The sequence below is a fragment of the Propithecus coquereli genome, unplaced genomic scaffold (genome assembly GCF_000956105.1).
Source record: "Propithecus coquereli isolate 6110/MARCELLA unplaced genomic scaffold, Pcoq_1.0 Scaffold269, whole genome shotgun sequence".
Classification (NCBI taxonomy): Eukaryota; Metazoa; Chordata; class Mammalia; order Primates; family Indriidae; genus Propithecus; species Propithecus coquereli.
In genome coordinates, this window is record NW_012148274.1 from 1,503,539 (window position 1) to 1,525,214 (window position 21,676).

The window sequence follows — 21,676 nt, forward strand, 5'->3', positions numbered from 1 at the left end:
CATTCTAGGAATGAATCTCATTTGGCCATGTTGTATAATCCTTTTAACATGCTATTGAATTTGGTTTACTAATATTTTGTTGGGGATTTTAAAATCTGTATTCATCGACCTGAGTCTTTGCTCTTCTTTTCTGTATCTAGTTAAGGGTTTGTCAATTTTGATTTTTTTCAAAAAAAAAAACAACTCCTATTTTTGTTGATTTTTTTCCCCCTGTTTTTGTATTCTCTATTTCATTTATCTCTGCTCTAATCTTTCTTTTATTTACTTCCTTCTGCTAGTTTTGGGTTTAGTTTGTTCCTTGAGGTATAAAGTCAAGTTGCTGATTTCAGATCTTCCTTTTTTTTTCTTATTTTTTAATTTATGTGTTTAACTTCCCTCTTAGGATTGCTTTCACTGCATCCCAGAAGTTTTGGTATGTTGAATTTTAGTTTTCATTTATCTCGAGGTATTTTATCCTCTTTCTTTCCTTATTAGTTGCCTCTGGAAGTGGATTTAACTAAAGCAAAGAGACAAGATTTTGAACCCTCTGTGGAACAGGCAAGATACAACAGCTGTCACCCAAACAGGGTGCTGGGACACCCAAAACCACAGGAAGTGACGTCCCCTTGCAGACCTTGCCACCCGGATGATCCCCACATTGTGATACAGGAGGAGAAGGGCTGCAGCCCCCGGTACGGGGTCCAAGTTCCCTTCCTTTCCTCTTCTGCTGCTTCTCGTGCAGTTTCGTTTGCCCTCGTTTCTACCTTCAGAGCCAGCAGGCTGGTGTGTGCTCCCTGAGGAACCACAGCTGTCACTCAGGAACTGTCTCCCACCTTGTTGCTGTCCTGATGCAGACACCTGACCTCGGCCACTGCGGAGGACGACGCCACTTACCAGCGGAAGCTCCGGCAAAAGCAGCTGCAGCAGCAGTTCCGGGAGCAAATGGAGAGACAGCAGCAAGTTCGGATATCTCCTCCATCAGCTGAAGAGAAGAGTGCGGGTGTGTGGGAAGATGGGAGCAGAGGCCCTGGGAGGTGTATCTGAAAGAGGAAGTCTAGTGGACAGGATGCCCGATTCTCTGCCAGTCACCCCGTGGCCAGCTCCAAACCCGACTTCACCAGGACTTGTCTCAAGCTACACATGGGAGAAATAAGTCCAGGAAATTAAGGGTAGCGGATCTGGGTTGGGCGTGGTGGCTCACACCTATAATCCCAGCACTTTGGGAGGCTAAGGCAGGGTTGCGTGAGGCCAGGAGTTTGAGACTAGCCTGGGCAGTGTACCGAGAACCCTGTCTTTACCAAAAAAAAAGCCAGGTGTGGTGGTGGCACCTGTAGTCCCAGCTTCTCAGGAGGCTGAGGTGGGAGGATCACTTGAGCCCAGGAGTTCGAGGATACAGCGAACTATGATGATGCCACGGCACTCCAGCCTGGGCAACCTCATCTCGGAAAATCTTAAAAAAAGATAGTGAACTCTGCCGTGCACTTTCTTATTTCTAAAGACAATGTTTTTTTTTAGGGAAGTAAATGGGCCTTGACATAATCTTCTGGAATTAGAAATTTCAGGGTAAAAAGGGTTTTTTTGCTTCAGATACTTTGTCCATCTTTGCATTAGAAAGTTTTGTTTCTGTCATGTCTTTAAATAGAAGGAAAAATTGGGTTTGAAGATAATGGGAGCTTTTGATAGATTATTTGATGACTTTAGTTTATTTCAGAGTCCAGATTCAGTGGGAATAATAGAGACATTTTTTTTTTTTGGTAGAGCAGTGGTCCTTGCCCAGAGAGCAGAAACAAAGAAAGGGCTTATTCCAGACCAAATGAACTTCTGCCCAGTTTTTCTCTACAAATTATGAATATTCACAGAGGACTTGTTCCATGTTTGGTTCATTAATATCCCCCTCAGGGCCGGGCGCGGTGGCTCACGCCTGTAATCCTAGCTCTCTGGGAGGCCCAGGCGGGAGGATTGTTTGAGCTCAGGAGTTCGAGACCAGCCTGAGCAAGAGCGAGACCCCGTCTCTACCAAAAATAGGAAAAATTAGCTGGACAACTAAAAATACATAGAAAAAATTAGCTGGGCATGGTGGCGCATGCCTGTAGTCCCAGCTACTCGGGAGGCTGAGGCAGGAGGATCACTTGAGCCCAGGAGTTTGAGGTTGCTGTGAGCTAGGATGACGCCACGGCACTCTAGCCCGGAAGACAGAGTGAGACTCTGTCTCAGAGAGAAAAAAAAAAAATATCCTCCTCAGCACTGACAGGCTGAAATTAATGTGAAAAAAACACACCTCTTACTGTCCTAGGATATCCTTAATAATGAGTTAATCCAGATGTTTAGCTTCTAAACCACTGGAGAAGCTCCCGGGGTGGCGTGTGGAGTAGGGCGTCCTCTAGGGCTTTTCCCTACCTCTCTACCGGACAACCAGAGCCACTGTTCTTCTAATGTATTTCACATATTGGATTTCTGCTTAAGGTTTTGTGTGAGCGAGGGTTACGGCTTTAAAAAGCAAGCCCGCCACTGGAGTAGGTGGCTTCCAATAACCCCTTTACTTTTGCTGTTGAAGGAGAAACGAACTTTTGTTTTTCTCATTTTATTGAGAAGGAACAGTTATTTTAAACCACATATAGGGAGTCTCTCTGAACCTATTCTGGCTTGGGGACTGCCTGATTCATGAATCATCCTTTGCCCAGTTAAACTCTGTTAATTAAAAAAAAATCCACAAAAACAAACCCCAGGTAGACCTGTAGGTAGGACTGGGACTCAGTGATCTTGAGTTCTTGCACGGTCTGAGCCCGCCTGGCCCCGGGCAGCTTTGCACTCAGACTGCTCCGCTCGCAAGAGGGGCAAGAGACCTAATCTCTGAAGTTCCATTTAGTTACGTGATTTCCGACTCGTCCTTTTTCTCCGGTGTAAACTACAGCTGCCCTTCCGGCCCCTCCTGTGCCGCACAGCACTGGGCACTGAGAAGGCCTGCCTTGCAGGTGTGACTCAGGAATTAATCAGTAAATACCCACGAAATGCTCACCGGCTACTGTGCTTTATGCTTTTAGTCACATGTGCATTCGAAGAGGCGTTAGGAGTCCTCGTTTTTACTGGCAGGGGTTCTGGCCGATGCAGGTACCTAGCTCTGCTTTCGTGCTAACCAAAGGGAAGCTTCAGTGCACTTTCAGGGATAGAGAGTCCAAAAACTATCACAGGGCACTCAAGGCACGGGATTTCCCATGGCCAGTGTTTCCAGGACTTTCTGTGAGAATACTTCATTATTTGCTGATGCTACACTTTTTTCTGTGATCTCTGTAGAGAATCTTGAAGATAATCCTGAAATGTGGGATCTGACTCCAGATGGATTGGACAGTGCTATCAAGCCCTTGTTTGGAGCAGAACCACCCCAGACATCTGAGACACTCGCATCAAACAACAAGACGGTGATCCCGAACAGGACCCCGCACGACCTTTGCCACCAGAAACCACAAGCAAAATCTGGACCCCGGCAACCCCAAACGTACGGCACTGAGCAGCATGTAACAGGTAGGAAGAGAAGTGTTTAGGAACAAAAGTTAACTCTGAATTTTAAGGGAAGGATGGCACTTAAGTTGGCTGGAATCGTTCAGGGGAGTAAGCAGTGTAAGTAGAAGGTAATTGATTTCAGAGCCAGAACTTCTCCTGGGGGCTCCTGCTTTCAGGCGCAGCCTTTGACAGGAGCAGGAAGCTTAAGGACGGGCACACTGAGCTTTTCCTACTAAAGGCAGGTCCTTCCTGAGTGTGACACCCTTTGGTATAGGGTTAGCCGAGGGCTCTGCTTTCCTCTTAACGATAATTTTCATTCATGGGCTCCTAGTCTAATTAGGATCATTAATACAATTCCAGAAATTATTAACTGTCAGTTTATTCTTTATTTTAAAATCATGGCAGTTACTTGTGAGCCATTTCATCATCCACAGGTAACTGGGAATCTCTTAAGAAGAGCCAGGACACGAAGAAAAGGAAATTGGATCCATCTTAACCGAGGCTCAGCCTACATCACTGGACTCTTGCCACAAAAGGACTTTGGAAAACGACTTTTTGGTCGTGATGTTGGTCGTTATTACTGGGGAATGAACTTAATTTCTAAGGATTTATTTTGCTTATTCTGAACCTTATCAGAGGATTTGACTGAGTCTACTGTAGATAGAGCTGAGCGCCTTCAGGAAGCTTGTCACACACTGCCGGGGGGAGGCACTGGACAGACGAAATACCTTTTCTTTGGCTCTTGTGGCTTTCCACTATTTATTTCTAAGCTATTATGTTAATAAAGGTAGGACATTTTGGGACTCACCACGGGCTGCCTGCCACCAAGCAAGAGAGGCCAGACTTGGTACTAAGCATGAGCTTTAACAATTGCCTACATTAAATTGTTTGGAGTAATCTGCTTCCTTTCCTTTCGGGTCTCCATGCTTTTAATGTTGTCCACCTGAGTACTGTACCTCATGACAGGAACGGGGGCAGCAGTGCTTTTTACTGCTTGCATGCATCCAGGCTGCAGTCTTCATCTGCTATTTAACATAATCTCTAATTTATGGGTTTACGACATCATAATCCTACATTATTTCAAGACCAACATTTTTTCCTAAGCAAGGAAATAATGATCTAAGACCAAGGAAAAGGCATTTTGAGAAGCAAATCCTCTACTTTTTAACAAAATGGAAAATATCTTACAGGCCGAGTATCCCTTATCTGAAGTGCATGCGACCAGAGGTGTTTTGGATTTTAGAGTATTTGCCTGTACATTAGGAGATAGCTTGGGGGTGGGACCCAGGTCTAAATATGAAATTCATTTATGTTTTATATTTATCTTATACACATAGCCCGAAGGTGATTTTATACAATATTTTAAATAATTTTGTGCACAAAACAAAGTTTGTGCACAAGATACATTGCAGCTGGGGCTGGGAGGGTTTCTACCCTTGGGGCTGAATAAACTCATGTGACTAAAACCTGTCACATGGGGTCAGGGGTGGAATGTCCCACTTGGCATCAGGTGGTACTCAGGAAGTTTGGGCTTTGGGAGCATTCGGGTTTTGGGTTAGGGATGGTCAAATACCGTAGATGCTTTTATGTCCCCATTTCAGATGTGAGATGTAATCCACCTTAACAGGAATTGGTTTTTCACAGTGTTTAGATGTTTCAGAATTCTTTCCCCCAACTAATGAGTTTGCCATCTTACTTTTTTAGGTGAATTTTGGGCTGTGCGGTGCCTAATCTTGAAGCAGTAACTTCTGATTTTTGGATCGCAGCCCCATCTGTGGGAGGCTGGACTGAGGTATGGAACTCTGAGAGCAGCAGTTGACTATTTCTATTCCTTTGGAAGATGAAGAGGTCGCAGCTTACCCTGACCTCCCTGTCTTCTGAAGGCTCTTACTTCACCTGCTGTTGGCGCGGATTTGGTCACATATTCCAGCTTTTGATTTTGATATCCTTACCATTTTGCTCAGGAAAAAATACCACCTTTGTCTGCAACATAATCTTAGTTCAGGGCAATACTGTTGATTAAAAAACAAACTCCTGGGAATTAAGAATCCAGTTTTAAGTTGTACGTAACTCAAAATAATGCCAATGAGAATGTGAAAAGGGAATTTGCTGGAAATGAAACCTCACAGCTCAACAAAAGCAAGTTTTGTTTATTTGAATGGTTTCATTAAATAAGTCTACAAAGGTAACAAACTGAAGCACAAAGCGCAATCGTACAAGAAGCGCAACACCCAGAGTTAGTGCAGAATGTACAATTAATGGCTGCTGAGAAACCCCCGAAGTTTGAATTCAGTTTGTTTTTTTAAACAGTATACATTGTTAAATAATGTAAGGAAAACATTTATAATTCAGAAAGATCTTTTTTTTAATGTGGAAAAAGATACTCAGTGTACTATTAACACAAAAATAATTTAAAGAGTTCAGTAGCACTAGTTCCTTCCTCTAGGCTTCAGTTATTTCATCCACAGGAGGGGGAAAAATCAACAGTAAATAAAACCAGTTCTTAGCTTTTGTGTATGAGTGAAAAGATCTCAAAATTATTAAACCAAAATAACAAAACAATAATGTGCTGCATTTGGCTCCCTCGTTCCTCTGGGATAAAGGTTTGTTCCATCGTCTCAGGCATCCACTTCTCACTTACTCGGCACTCTGTGCTGGCCTCACTCTCACCCTCTCGCCAAGAATCACAAGCAGAGAATGAGTAAACAGCTTTAAAGCAGGGCTTGAAACCGCTGGCCTTTTCAACCCGACCTTCCTAAACCCTCAGCTCTCACTCGCGTCTGTGGGGCCTCGGCCACGCGGTCAAGAAAATAGGCCTGTAAGGAACGAACAGGACTCGGCTCTTCCTACGGCTGGGATTCCCGGGATGCGCCAATGGCGCAGGTGGGGGCGGGGGGGTCAAAGGTTGGGGATGTGTCAGTTTCCCAACTGAGAGTCAGGAGAAGAGGCACCCCCAGATTAAGAGTCCTAGCTTCTTTATCCATCCTCAGAGATAACAGAGTTCCCAAACATAGCCAATTAGGACAGTATTTCTGGAAAGCTCTGAAAACGAAAGAACTGCCCATTACAATTAGGCATAGCACTAAATAATACTGGTTGGTTGCAGTTATTAAAGGAAATATTTATATGAAAATACGAGAATATTGGTTATAATTTTAGAAATAAACGTGGCACAATAGAGTATAATCCTGCAACCATTTGGACACCATAGAGGAAATGAGTAGGAATAAGCATTCTTTTTGACAATGCTTATTCAGATGTAGAAAGATTCATTTTCCACAAAACATAGTACCCCAAGCTGAGAAACGCACGGTCCATGTGCAAGAGGAAAGCGATCCAAACAGTTCTTCTTAGAGCAACTTTCTCCATCTGTGGCTTTTCGCTACCTATCACATTTTCCAACGTAAAAACTAGCCGCTCCCCCCTTCCCTTTATGTTTAATTTCTTCTAGATCTTGTCTGTCCAAGCCCAGCTCAAATAAGTGAGGTTCGCGACAGTCGCTGGCTGGGCATCAGTGTCTTCTAAACAGGTTTGTCCCCCACTCGAGTCTGTCTTTCTCTTTCACTGAGCACACACCACTCAGTCTTCTAAATTGCCCGATTTTGTTACAATGCCCCTCCCTCAACTGTTCCTGAAACAGAACCTCTGCTTTCACCCACTGATGCCAACTTCTCACCTGACTCATCTTACACCTGCTCTAGACAAAATTGTTGAATGACTTAAAAAAAATACTCTTTCAACTTCCCTTTGGCATATCCACCGCTAGGGTCACATGGACCTACGATTTCCCCCACATGCCCTTTGCTGATCTGGGGTCTGGTAAGTTGACGCTAATGGCAGAAGCAATAGAAGTCCAAGGCACTAAAATGTCCAGCAAGCAACACTGGGAGAACAGAAGTATTCAAGTACAGTAATTTATACAATTTTACATTCACATTTATTTATCTAATACAATGGAAATACAAAGGAAAAAAGTTAAAGTGTCTCAATAAGTAAAGGACAGAGCTAGCTTTTTTTGGAACTTTTTAAACGTTTCATGTTACCTTTAAAACTACTGTTGTCCAACAACATTTATATAATATCACAGTGTTTCCACATCAAAACTGATGGCAAAGTTACATGTCCGCAGGGAACTTAATTTTTTTCCCTAATTGCTAATGCTGCAGTCAAAGCTGCTAGTATCTTTTGCTTGAAGCACTAATGACCTATCATAAGGGTTACACCCCCAGTCCCCTGGTATTTTCCACTGGGTTCTAAAAAGCAAAGAAAAACAAAAAGAAGGGGCGGGGGAAGAGGGGTAGGAGCAAGGCAGGAGATAGCCCAATAGCTTTTTTTGTGTGTTTTGTGGTTTGGACTGTGGAGGGAGAGTAAGGGATTTGGGGCGTGTACCAAAATTAGGAGCCCCGCCCACTTGAAAACACAGATGGGCTTTGATTTTACATCGAGCTCTCTAGTGGCTTCCTCATGAACAAGATTCTCTCTCCTCGCCCAAGCCCTCACTGTTGGGTATGGAAGAACAGGAAAGCGGGTCTGAAGCTGCCCCTTCACAAGAAAGCTGTTCTTGTCCCACTCCAATAAATGGAGGGGGAAAGAGACTCTCCGTTCTGTGGGCTCAAAGCGGTATTAGAACATTCCCTTCTGGCAAGAAATAACCAGTTAAACGCAGCACTAGCAGTTAGTAAGAGGCTACTTTCCCACCCCCCCCCCATCAGCATTCCATCTCCTGCCCCAGATCTGCTCGGTTAACGGCCTCAGGTCTAAGTGGTCCGCAGGTTGGAACCTGGGGGGTTGCTGATGGACTTCTGCAAATTGCTGATGTTGAAATTCTGCAAGGAGGCAGTTCCCACAGGTTGGAACTGGCCAAGCGGCTGTGGTGCTGGGCCACCCGTCCCACTCCACTGAGCGCCGAACGGGGCAGCTGGGAAACCGTACTGCTGTGGGGGGCACAGAGACTTGGTGAAGTGACCTAGAGAGGTAGCTGATGCTGCAGAGATGGGGGCGGAGCCGCCCAGGTTTGAGGTCATGGAGACGCACAGCTGCCCAGGCGCGGAGAACTTCCTCGCCATCCCAGGGCCCTGGAAACAAAACCACCACAGGTGAAGTCTGCTGTGGGTTTGATGCCCGTGGGTGTAAAATGGGCAGCACTGAAACACACATCTGTTTTGTCGGGTATGGCAAAACGAAACAAAGCCTTCCACGGTATTCACTGGCTCTTTATATTTACCACGTAAGAGTGAAAATGACTCTTCCGAGTAGAAGGGAGGCTGTCATGTGTATGTGCGTGTCTGCACGTGCAGTTCAGGATGCTGAAGGAAAAGGGGAGAAACAGCTGGCTCGTAAGAGGCCAGCAATTCAGGGAAGGAAGAATAAAAGGGCACCTGGGTGATGTTTGCCTTGTTTTTCTAAAGAGTGTTAAAATTCATGAGCTACTGAAGAATGTCATGGCATTCAATGTGAAGTAGCCTAGGTAGTTTGTATCACCTTGGATTTAGCTGTGTGTTAAGTGATGCTCTGACAGATTAGGTCTAATGGCAAAAAGGGACGCCTCACCTCATAGTTCGTATGTCCTTTGCTTCCTCTCCTGCCTGACAGATTCATGGCATCTCGGGCCCAGTTGTCTACCAATTTGTGCAGGTCATCTGTGAATGTGCCCTTCCTGCTGGACGTCATGGCAGGAGGCTGAGCCTGGGTGGCTTGGCTGTTCACTGTGCCCCCGACGGTGTTGGTGCTGCTGGTCCCTAGAGTCGTAAGAAGGAACAGAATATAAGCATTAGAAGCAGCCTGGGTTATGATTTCAGGAAGAGGGAAAACTTCACAGGATAATGAATGGCAAACCACAGAATGGGGAGAGGATGAACTGGGAAGCCATGCAAGAAAGGAAGACTTTCTAAGGTTTTATTCAGCCATTTGTTTTGGTATAAAGGGTAATAAAAACAGTTTCTCTTGAGTAAGGCTGAACGATTCAGGACAATGGCAGGCGCAAAAGGCAGGGACCTCTCTCAGCCCCTCACGGAGCATCTCAGCGCACTGCAGCTGCCAGCGCTCCGTTCCCAGCATCGTACTGATGAGGGAGCCGTGAAGTGGTCAACAAGGCTAGTTGATCTGGAATTTGGCAGAATGCGGGGCCAGAAGAAAAGGATTTCTTGTGCATTTGGCTGGGTTAAAGCAGGAATAGGAATGCAAAGGTAGGTGCTTGGCCAAGGAGAAGACGGGGTTCCCAGACCATGTGGACACTGCCACATTCTTTAAAACAGAAAGAGCATGCTCTGTTCAAAAAACTTTTTCACCTGGACCCATAAACACGAATTTGCAAACATAAACCTGGTTAAGAGTTAAGCCTTCGACCTCCCCCAGTTCTCATGCGGAAGGGACTGCATGGTGTGCCTGAATCTTTCAACTCCAGGAAGACAAGGTTTTCCTGAAGATGACCTCAGTTTCAATTGGTTCAAGGATTCTCACCCCTTCTCCCCACTCTTCCCAGAACACCACGAAGAAGCAACAGGAAAATGCAGCTGAGGCAGGGTGCAAAGGGAAGGAGGAAGCTTTGAGGCTGTGATGAAGGAATTCTATTTCTATGGTTTGATGAGAAAGGAAGAAGGAGTCTGTGTCCTGCCTGATTTCGGTTCTGCTGGAGGGCACACTGAAGATGATTCGAAGAGGCACGATTAGGGAAGAGGGAAAGAAGAGTCACGGTCTTGTTTTTTTTCTCTCACCCCCCACTTTCTTATCAGATCTCACACTTGCTACAGAATAAATAAAAGCTACTAAAGTTAAGTTGTGAGCCACTAGACCCTAAGACACCCAAGTAATGCGGGGGCTAAATAAGTGCATGCGTTTCCCTGCTTTCCAGGTCGAAGCAGCACCAGAGCACAGTGGCACGCCTAACGCAACCCTGCCATTTAAAGCCCGTTATTGACCGCTGCTGGTCTCAAGTCCAGTTTCTACCCTGCCACCCAGGGAATGGCACACGCCAGCATGTCTGTGCTACGCTAACGGCTAACTCTGAGGTGAGGTGCAGAGTGAGGAAGGTCACATGCTGCTTACCGCCGTGGCAAGACACGGAACCAAGGCAGTGTGCATGTCAGCTCACTTCCCGGTGCCCGCTGGAGCCGCGCGGGGATTGCTATCGCACATACAGTGTGCAGGGAAGAGTCACTTCCCCTAGAGTACAGGAACCCAAGTGGAAAAGTATCAAAGCACAGGAAACAGCCTTCTGCAAATAGCAACCGTGAGCCGGAGGTGAAGAGGGAAGCACAGGCAGTGAGGATGGGCGGCCAGGACAGTGACCAGATCTGGAAAGCAAGCAGATCGCATGCACGAGGACTGCCATCCCGTGTGAATGGTTATTGCTTGGTGAGCTTGATGCGAGAGAGAATCAAAACAAAAGCCAGAAATAACCACGGGAGAGCAGGGCTGTCGGAAGCTGAATACGAGGAGCTCAGGAGAGGTGAGCGCCGCTTGTGCACAAGGCTCATGCTGGGAGTCACGCCTCTCCAGTGTGGCGTTAGTCGCCCTTGGTACTGTGAGGCCCCTTTAGAACCAAATTTCATCTTTCATCGTAACCTCTGTTACCTAATACTGAACTCCAAAAGTGGGGTTTATCCCATGAGGAAGAGTTAACCATACAGTTAAACCTTATTCTGGCTTCTGTGAACAGGCTTCCCGTTAAAGAAAGAAACAAACGCATCCCTTTCTGACTAGAAATTAACTCCTGGGAAAAGCAGACTTGACCATCAAAGCTACCACAGCAGAGAGGACTTCCAGAGAGTGTGCTAGTCAGTCTCTAAACCTTTTTCAGTTCTTCTGAAAAAGCTCCGAAGAGTAGTATTTACTTGCTCCCGAGAATTCTTACTTTGATTTTCTCCTGCCGTGGTAATACAGTTCCCCCACCCCCACGCCGTCAGATCGCAGTAACGATGATCTATTACGAGACACAATGCACTGGCCAGCACCCAAGTATGGAGCTTTCCTGTTGACCCTCGCGAGAACCTTGTAGTAGCCTGCTGGGTTGCTGAGTTATCTGTACTTTAACGAGAAGCCATCGGTCTAAGAAGCCCAACTCTACAAAGTGGTATTTCTCTCCTCACCGATCTAGCAGACATCGCCCACTACGTGGACTTTCAGATGCTTTCACCTGCTGGGTTTCCAGTGGGGCTCTGACAGTGCCTGCCACTTACCTGCTGGCTACAGGGCTCTCTTTCCCACAGGAGCCAGGCCTCTCTGACCTCCCTATACACTGCACCGCCCACGGGCATCACCGATCCGTGACTGCCACAGAGCTAGGCTCACATGGGGTCCTCACTGACAGCACTGACTAGGAGGTGATTTCTCAGTCTGGAAGAATAGCTAGTAGTTAGCAATTAAGTGTGTTAAAAAACGTATTAGAAAAGGGTGCAGAGCTAGATGGAAGTTAGGAATCAGGGAGCTGTGAGGCTTCAGAGTTCAAAAGAACTTATAGGTAAAAGGTGTTGCAATCAACGACCAAAAGTAACAGAAAAAAAAGATAATTACTACAGAGCTGGTTGCAAGGACAGACTTTTTTCACCATCTTCCCTGAAGCACAAAGAAAGAAGCAATGTGTTAAAGATAAAGAAACATCCGTGTAAAATATTTAGAATCTTAAACAGCACACAAAGGCCCAGCAAGAGAAGGCAGGAGGGGAGACGGATGGGTAGTCCTTGCCATACAGAGAGTTTTTTTTTTCTCCTTTTTCCCCCCTCCTCCACTCTGAAGGAACAGACACAGTTCTATGGGATGTATGTAACCGGCTGTTAGCCTGACATGATCATCCGATGGGCTGTGTTACCTGGCTAACAGATGCTGAGTTTCCACACCCAATCTCTGTATCTAAAGGAGCAATGCCCCGCACCATGGCTCTGGAATGGGGGAGGAACGCCAATCTCTTAGGTCTCACTGCTTGAATTTCAAATACCCAAGCAGTGTTTCCACTGACCCTGTCTCACTTCCTGTCTCTCCAGCTGGGTTGTTAAAAAGCACTTAATTAAATGCATTAGCAATCTTACCACAGTAGGCTGACAGATGGACATTACCATTGTTACAGCTTTAAATCTCTTTAAATTGGTTATTATAGTTCCACATCCTAGACATATATACCAACCCCTTCCCTTCCAGAAAAATCTTTAAAACTATGTGGAAAACAAGCAACCTCTGAACATAAATAGAACAGTAAGCCAAGCCGTGCTTCCAAACCATTATCTATTTTGAGAGCATAGAATAATATATCCCGAACTAGTAAGATCCCCACCCTTTTAAAGTACTTGTTTTCTTTGCATATTTCTTCATAATCTTTTTTAAAAATTTTTTATGGATACAGGGTCTTGCTACATTGCCTAGACTGGTCTCGAACTCCTGGCCTCGAGTGATCCTCCTGCCTTGGCCTCCCAAATTGCTGGGATTGCATGAGCCACTGTAGCATGCCTCCATATTTCTTTAAGTCTGCCTCTTGGGATTTGTTCACCAGGCTTACACGACGTATCCTGATGTGCCTTCAAGAGATGTAGGGCCTCTCGTTTTAGACCCAAAGGGAAGTGATAAGATTTAATATTTCTAACAACTTTCATTTGAACAACAGGGGAAATATCACCTACCTTTAAGTGTGGGGTAAAAACTTATAGAATTAATTAAAGTGGTAGTCGTCACATTATACTTCACAAAAAGCAGCCTTGGTTCTCTTTCTTCCCTCTCAGACATTTCAGGCTGTATATCATAGCCCTCATATCTCCCATTCTACTTCAAAACCCTTGCCTCCTACTATTAATGTATTTTCATCTTTCTAGCTGGACATACAAATTAAATGTTTATTTAAGTGTCAAGTGTTAGGCATAGTCCAGGTTAGTCTAACCAGCAAAATTATTAATCTGGGTATTCAAATATCACACATGCTTGGAAAACTACCAAATTGGGTACTGCCTTCTACCCCTTTCTTTGTTAAATAGCCCTGGACTAGTGATCGTGGGGAAAGGCAAAGGCAGTGAGAGGCTGCCTCAAGTACAGCCGATCCGTCACTAGTTCCGGTGAAGAAGACAGCAGTGTGGAACGGTTATGAATGTGTGAGTAAGGGAAATGGAAGTTAATGTGTTGTACTTCCCTTTAAATCTGGTCACTACAGAGAATAAAGGGAGGTGTAAATCCTTGCCACCACAAAGAGGCCCAAAGACCCCTGGACCACACTCGGAAACAGTGATGGCCTTAGCACATGCATTTACAAAGCACTTCAATAACCACATCAGAAGTTTGAGGCCTGAATAGAGAACATCTTTCACCAACTTCCAAAAAGCTTTTTCTACTTGAACTATGTTTTTGTTTGTTTGTTTTTTAAACTATTATTTCAATAAACATTTACTGACCACCTACTCATGTGCCAGGGAGGCACTGGCTAACCCGAGGGAAACCATGCATGCTTCCCACATGCTACTTGTTTCTGTGTAACCGGTCTTCCCTGACATGTACAACAACCCTAGGACACAGGCCACATCTTCATGTCACATATGGGGAAGAAGGTGACTTGCTATTGTGCCTTGTTTCTAAGCAGAAAGCTGGGAAATCCCAGCAATTATGTTAAAAAGACCATTTTCACTTGTAGGTTCTGGGCTTTGGTCTTTAGCAGAATAAATGCTTTATCAGAATAACCACTTTTTGAACTATTGATTTTATGGGGTTTGAGGGCAGTGGTGATCTAATGAAGAGATTCTAGCATCTTTTCAACTGGTAGATTCTTAGGCTTAATTGAGGGGGAGAAAAAAAAGATTTCAACCTACTCTGAAAAAGAATGGAAAAAACAGGGTATAACTTTTACCTGCTGCCAAGATCTAAGTGCATCAGTGGTCAAGATGCTTCCTGTCACTTCTAGGGGCAGGGCAGTGAGATGAATAGGACCGTGGAGTGTAGTTTTCATTATTCTAAATGACCCAGCAGTCTACAGCCTTGATACCCTCTGTCACAGCTCTATGAAGAAGCAATTCTACCAGAAAGTTATAGTGAAATTTGTAGAAACCTATTATTATTTCTAAACCTTTTATCATAATTGATGTGCAGACCCAAACTTCTGAGGGTAACAGTAATTCAGCCAAGCCACTGAGTCGATGATATACAGAAAGAGACAAATGAAAATGGACTGTGTGAAACATCAGCTCCAAGCAGCAGAAAAACGAGGACGAGGAAGGAGTAAAGGTGTTACACACAAAGAGCCAAGCAGGGCGTACTCAGAAATCGGGTCCTCCTGCCACCAGGTTTGAATGTCACCTGTTCAGATGCACAGTTAAACTTCGCACAGCCTGTGAGAGGGGAAAAACAAGGAAGAACAGAGAGAGGAGAAGAGACAGAACACAGCTACAAGATGTTAGAAACTCGAGGCTGGAGTGGTGAAATGCACTAAGATGGTACACAAAAGAACAAGCTTCTGGAGGGAGTCACATACGTAAGACTGGAAATACCAGGTCTCAATTCTTTTCAAGCAAAATACTGATGCTTTTCTCAGTGGGAATAATGCGAGCTAGTCTGTGCTTCTCACCAACCAAGTACACTCATCTCGTGAAGAGACAATCTAATCTCTCGTTTCTGTGAAACTGGCAAAGGCACTTAAGCTACTTGCCTATATTTTTTCCATTCTCTTCCACCCAGATACCCAATTCCTTTTGATTCTTGTTCTAATGTTGCTAGAGCTCTTTCCTCTGCAGGAATGTTTTCATCAATTATTAATAAACAAAACCATATTTGGAAAGTAGGTAACTGCAGGGCTATTCATTTTAGTATACCACTCCCATACTTAGAAGTTACAAAATTCTACACTGGCTAAGAAAATGCATTAGCCTTCAGAAACTGCTAAAACTCCCTAGAATTTCATCCAGGAAACAGCCCAGTATTAAAACATAAGTTCCAAATCCCAAATCAGTTATTCACATAGGTTGTAGATGTAACTTTTCACTGTAATCCCTTGAAAAAAAGCTATTTCACCTGATGGGAGCAATGAGCCCACCAACTCTAATCATTACTCAACTTCCCTTTTCAGCCCGAAGATGAAGTGTACGACACACAGGCCGTGTTCTAGTCAGCTGGTCTTTCATCCCACCTTAATAATAGGTTATTCATCAGGCTTTTGTCCCAGGGATGGTCGTATCTCCAAGTTAATGTTTTTGGAAGATGATGGTGGCTTTGATTTCTTACCTTGGCCTGGAACAGAAAGGCTTGGTACTGAAATGGCACCATCGCTGGTGAAGGCTGAATAGAGGTTGTCACTGGAGGGAGACGGCTTAAGGGGCTGTAACAGCTGATTCTGCCCGGACTCTGGGAGGTGGCCAGGAGGGTGGAGGGTCTGCTGGGGGTGCAAGACTGAAGCTGCACTCTGACCAGACAGGTTACCTGCCAGAAGATAAAGGGGCATGAGCAAACACATCCAGCTTTCCGAATGCACTCAAATAGGCATTGTTCTTATTCCTTCAATTTGTCCCACTGAGTGCATAACGATGGGCAAAAGCTATAAATCGATGAAAGATCAAAGTCCTCACTAACAAAAAAGGAAATGAGGAATGACACTAAGAATCAACAGGCAATAGGGCTATCTGAATTATCCCAGAAGCATTTTAGCTTTAGAAAACCTAGCTGGTCCACAAGCCTGAGCAGAGTGAGAAGACTAGAAATGCAGTGGATACAGGATTCCATCTGGCACTTCCCCAATGGCTTTTTTAATCCTATTAGAAAAGATTGGATCATAATATAAATGGGCTTATTAGGTAGTCTCTGCTTAGACTTTCTTATAAATATGCACCACATCAGATATAAAAGAGATGTCGAAATATGTGATTACAGAGTAATGAATGTTTAAAATTATTCTTGGTAGGTGGCTTTCAATCACTAGGTCAATTGTCCTAAAATTGATTAACCTCTCTGTTCCCTAGTTACTATTTATAGTTAAATAGAAGTCCACTCAAAAAGCATGTCAAAATTGGGGTCAGAATCTGACTGGGATCAGAGCAGAGATCAGCTGAACTCTCTTACAATCACATCTCTGTTGACTGGTTTCATGAATTGGTTCAAATGTGCTAGAGAAAAGATTTAGGCATCTATGAAAGCTTGCATAGAATGGAGCTGCTAAGAAGTTTGCAACTGCTTTCTAACATACTTTATAGCCCTCTTTTACTTTTGAACTAATTATCTGTTAACAGTACCATAATTTCACCAAAGGATAAAAGCTGTTTATCTTCTATTTAAATAGACAAACTATAGTTCCTTACAAGAGATTATGACTTAACTATTTCTTTGATTATAATCACTAGCAAGTTCTTTATCCCAATATAGATAAATGAAATAAAAACTCTAATCAAGGAAGTTACCACTTAGACACACTCAAGTATCTATATGACATTTACATTCATCTCAGTTGCAATTATGATGAACTCAATCATTAAAAGGAAGCATCTACCCAAACTTTACTAAACAGAGAATAATGCATTTTCCTCCAATTGCTCAAAAGTTTGGTTAAATGCTAAGAGTTAATGGGAAAAGCTAAATGTTTATCCTTACAAACAACTATAAATGAAGATTACCAGTACATAGCAATATGGATTACAACGGAATAAGCCATTGTACTCATCCAGTTTACTTCCACAGACTCAAAAAGAGGCACAATAAATATGGGGAGAGGGGAAGTCAAGGAAGCAAGGATATTAGGGAAACCTTTGAAATTTGACAAAAATAACAAATGTTTAATAGGTCATATATGTAGCTGGAGACAGAAACAAAAGATGGGACAGCCATGGCTGACCTGGCCTAGGGCTTTTTACCTGAAAGCTGGGGGCTTTTATTCCCCAAGGAACTGCTGCGACTAGATTTGCTGCCTTTGCTTTTTGTGGGTCGCCTTCTTCTCCCTGAAAGGGGAGCGGCTGGGGGAATAATGACAGCAGGGGGAACTTTGCCCAGTTTGGTATATAAAGATTCAATTTCATGCTTCTGGCGACTCTGCAGGTCCTGAATCTCTTTAAGATGTCTATGAAAGATAAATCAAACAAACATAACTCTCTTTATTCAAACAAGAATTAACAGCATAGTCTTAAACCTGTATTCAAGTATTTACTAGTTACTAACGAACCTTTTCCCCAAATGTACTACACCACGAGACTCTGGCTTGTCAACTCACCTTGCTGGCCTCCATTACCCAAGCCATATCCCAGCAAGCTCCTAGCCAACAACAAATGATTGATAATGTGTTAGGGGAAAGAATTCCTGACTTTTGAGGCCATGGGCAGGACAGCTAAATTTGCTACTCTGATCCAATCTGCCAAATATAATTACCAAAACTTGACAACATTATCGCACATCCTAGTGCCATTACTGGATTCATTTGGTAGGCTAATAAATAGCCAAGAGTGGTTAATGGTGACAAAAGGTGCTATTAATAAAATAATATTATAGTAGCAATACAAAGGTGCTGGAGAAGTTCTTCAACTGAAAATGCTACAGGTCCTTGTGAGTGTAAGAGAATCTAATGAACCACAGTCGGGGAACTTTAGCTTTTGCATACCTCCTTCTCTTTACAAGACAGACATCAGCATATTGTAGTGAAAAGAATATTAATCCTAGCACTGAGATCTAGGTCTTAAAACATTACCTGCCATTATTCTTTCACGGGAGAAAATATACTTACTTTTCTCGTAGTCTTCGCAGCTCCAGCTTTAAGTCTTCGTCTTCAATGTCCGACTCGTTGTCACTACTCATGTAAGAGGAGTTGAATGAATTACTAAGGCTTTGACTCAGATTCTGAATAGGAAGGCTCTTTGAGCTCAGCTGATGTGGGGAGTGTGGACTACCTGAACCGTCATCCACATCCCTGCTTAGAAAGGCAGCCTCCAGGTCAGAAGACGGCCCATTGAGATGTGAAGGCTCTGACAGTTCGGGCTTTTCTTTCTTTGGTATCACAGCAGGAAGAACAGCTTGTTCCAAATCCACAGAGGGAGGAGATGTCACTGGTCCCTCTTTCTTTGCCTCAGCAATCTTGTCCTCAGTTCTTGATACAGAGAAACGACCCACTTTGTTTGCTGTAGTTGTCACCTGAAAACGCCCAACCTTGGTAGGCTGCCCAGTTTCTGACTTTGCCTCTGGGGCTGGAGTTTTGGGGGCACTATCAGGCACATCTGAAGAGATACCATGAGTGGTCACCCCGTTAGGCTCTGGCTTCACCATGGTATTCTCTGGACTACTACTCGATAGCACTGAGGACTCTGAAGTGCTGGATTCAAAATGAACAGATTTTGCCTCTTCTGGCTTATTTTTACCCTCTTTATGGGCATCATCCATTGCAACTGAAACCTGATGGAAAAGGGAACAGAATGAGATTAAAAACTGAACTTCTGGGCCAGGCATGGTTGTTCACGCCTATAAAATCCCAGCACTTTGGGAAGCCAAGGCGGGAGGATTGCTTTAAGCCCAGGCATTCAAGGTTGCAGTGAGCTATGATCATACCACTGCATTCCAGCCTGGGTGACAGAGTGAAACCCTGTTTCTAAAAATAAAATGAAACCAAACAAAATAACAGCACCACCAAACTGAAGTTCTGAATATTCACTATCATGGATCAAAAAAAAAAAGGGATCACTTTATTTCCCAGTCAATGAGCAGTCCATCTTAGTGAACATTAACTGAATACCATTATAGAGAACACATCTGTGCTGAGATACAGATTGTGTGGCCAGCTCAATTTACTAAGTAAACGACTTACTTCCATATCTCATGTCATAAACAGAATTCAGATTCATGTCTTAGTCAAAATATAAATAACCAGAGGTCACCGAATCCTGAAGGTCGCTTTGTGAATAAGAAAAACTATAGAAATTAAACCCAGCAACTGTTAAATGCCAGCTAAGCCTGAAGAATCAATACAACTGAAGAGTAATTAAAAGGAGGATTCTGATCCTTGTCCTGGTTTGTCCATGTATTATCAATACAAACTCAGCCCATCTATAAACTCTCAGAAGCTCAGTTTTACAAATGAGAAAAACATCTACTATCCCTAACTCCAAGGGCTATCAGGAGAATAATCTGAAAGTAGCTGTGAAAGCATCAAAAAAAAAAGGATTTGCAAAGCCCACTTCACACAATGTATTAAGAGTCAGAAAATGCTCACATGTCGGACCAGCTGGGTAAATAAAGTGATGAAGTATATCACTTGATGCCAACTCAGTATTTTAACTTATGGAATGAATCCTCCTATGTAAATTATCCTAATCATAGAAAATGTTTTTATACACAAAGATGTTTACTATTACTTTACTTATTAAGTTGGAATAATTAGAAATGACCTAAATAACCAACAATAGCAGAATGTTTAGGTAAACTAACGGATGGGGAAAAAAAGCTACAAAATATTCAGAGCAAGAGAAACGGTCAATTTTAGATACACGCTTGAGCAGAGAACAAAGAGTAGAAGGAAATGCACCCAAAAAAGTAATATTGGGAGGTGGGTGGGTAGATAGTATAACTATCTGTTTACCCACTGTTCTGAGTATTCTATATTTTAAAATTATGTATTATTTTATTAGGGAAAAATGATAACTATAAAGTACCATGTAAAGAAGTATTACTATATCATTGGCTTGGCAGTTATGTCCCAAATAGGTAGGTAATAATGTTATTATATACACAACTCCCCCAAAAGAGGGAATCAAGGCAAAGAAAAGTGATTATCTTACCTGAAATCGCCCCATCTTAAAAACACCAGCTCCCGAAGTGGTTGCTAGGACAGGACCTTCTGTGCCTTGAGAAACTGAAATACATGGAGGAGGGAAACATAAACATCTCTTTTAGTTAGCTTCTTTTCCTTTTGGCCAGAAATACAGCAAAATGAAACTATATATGAGGCAAGCTGTTAGAGGCAAGAAAAACTTCCTTACCTCCTTTATCTCCTAGGCTTTGTCCAACAGAGGGAAATAATTATTGTTTGCTCTACTATTAGATACCTTCATTAGCAAAGATACTACTGTTTGTTAAAAATTGTCAAGGTCTGAAAATTTATCATTAACCCTCTACAGTGATAACATGGTATCCTGATAATTTATATTCCCCTTTAATTTGTCCATTTCTGGACTTTCTAGTCTGTTCCACTGATTTGTAAGTGACTTCTTTAAAAACAAGACAGCCAATTCAGAATGTAATTGCCTTGAAAATAAAAATGTTTACTGATTAATTGAAATCTTACAATTGTATTGCCATACAAATGTATGTCCAGGATATAAAAGCTTATCTCTATCCCTGTATATCCAGTGTCACAAAAGCCAAAAGATTATCGGTAAATTAACTTATAAATACAGCATGCTTGAATTTCTTAATCTCTCATAGCAAGACCCAGCTAATGACAAAGGGTCTTACGCTAAGAATCTATCATTACCCCTTATATAACTCCCCCCAATAATAATAGATTAATTAAATTTGCTAATAATTCATACTTTAGATGTTACCATCAATGCTTCTCAGTCACGAAATAACATAAAAATGTTCGTTATGATAGTTTCACATAGACTGATGTTCTCAAGAATGTGTCTTTCAAAACAATAAAACCTCTATAATCAATTATGGGTAGGAATGGAATTAGTAAGGTGAAAGAAGGATGCTTCTCACCATCCTTCTGAGGCTGTGCTCCTGCTTCTGCAACTGCTGTTGGAGCCACCATGGACACAGGCTGCAAAACACATTCACATAAATACCACAAAATCTTCAGCTTTAGTCATGCTTAAACTCTGCCTTGTTGCCCTTCCTCTGTTCTTTGTAAAAGGGCAGAAAGATAGTATATGTGAAGAAACTTATGTCTGAGGGATTTTGTTTTGTTCTCTTTTTTCTTCTTACACCCTAAAAATAAATCTAATGTAAAGAAAGACATCTTTTGCAAGAAGAAATTTAGAGTCTTATTCCTCTTTGACTGCTTTCGTAATTTTTTTCATAGGCTACTTAAGAGTGTAACTGGGATATTTATAGGAACGTACTTTTAAGTAAAACATGCCTCATGAAGTTTAGCCTCCAACAAAGCAAAAACACAAAACCCACAGAATTGATCTGCAATATAATCTAATCAGAGGTTAAGGCTAGAAAAGTGTTTTTCAAATCAAATATTTCCCACTACTGGGTCAGTGCTAATCTTTCATTAATCTGTCTTGTTTCTGTTCGCTAGAACAAGCAGGGACTCTGAATATGTGTT

The 21,676-nt window shown here is 42.9% G+C and overlaps 2 protein-coding genes across 11 annotated transcripts in view; one reads left to right on the plus strand and one right to left on the minus strand.

Annotated features, from left to right (window-relative positions):
• The window catches only part of RAD52 (RAD52 homolog (S. cerevisiae)), a 79,696-nt gene extending 75,031 nt beyond the window's left edge, over positions 1–4,665 (plus strand). For all 4 annotated transcript variants that reach the window (XM_012647459.1, XM_012647463.1, XM_012647461.1 and 1 more), the window contains exons 8-11: positions 475–671; positions 834–979; positions 3,271–3,498; positions 3,912–4,665. In XM_012647459.1, coding sequence (XP_012502913.1) covers positions 475–671; positions 834–979; positions 3,271–3,498; positions 3,912–3,973 — 633 coding nt within the window. In that variant the 3' untranslated portion in view covers positions 3,974–4,665. The remainder of the gene's footprint in view (positions 1–474; positions 672–833; positions 980–3,270; positions 3,499–3,911) is intronic.
• Positions 4,666–5,607: 942 nt separating this feature from the next.
• Positions 5,608–21,676, minus strand: part of LOC105812913 (serine/threonine-protein kinase WNK1) — a 149,322-nt gene continuing 133,253 nt past the window's right edge. For all 7 annotated transcript variants that reach the window (XM_012647471.1, XM_012647469.1, XM_012647466.1 and 4 more), the window contains 7 exons: positions 21,103–21,163; positions 20,178–20,251; positions 18,137–18,798; positions 17,277–17,479; positions 15,661–15,855; positions 9,028–9,215; positions 5,608–8,552 (listed from right to left, as the gene is read on the minus strand). In XM_012647471.1, coding sequence (XP_012502925.1) covers positions 8,235–8,552; positions 9,028–9,215; positions 15,661–15,855; positions 17,277–17,479; positions 18,137–18,798; positions 20,178–20,251; positions 21,103–21,163 — 1,701 coding nt within the window. In that variant the 3' untranslated portion in view covers positions 5,608–8,234. The remainder of the gene's footprint in view (positions 8,553–9,027; positions 9,216–15,660; positions 15,856–17,276; positions 17,480–18,136; positions 18,799–20,177; positions 20,252–21,102; positions 21,164–21,676) is intronic.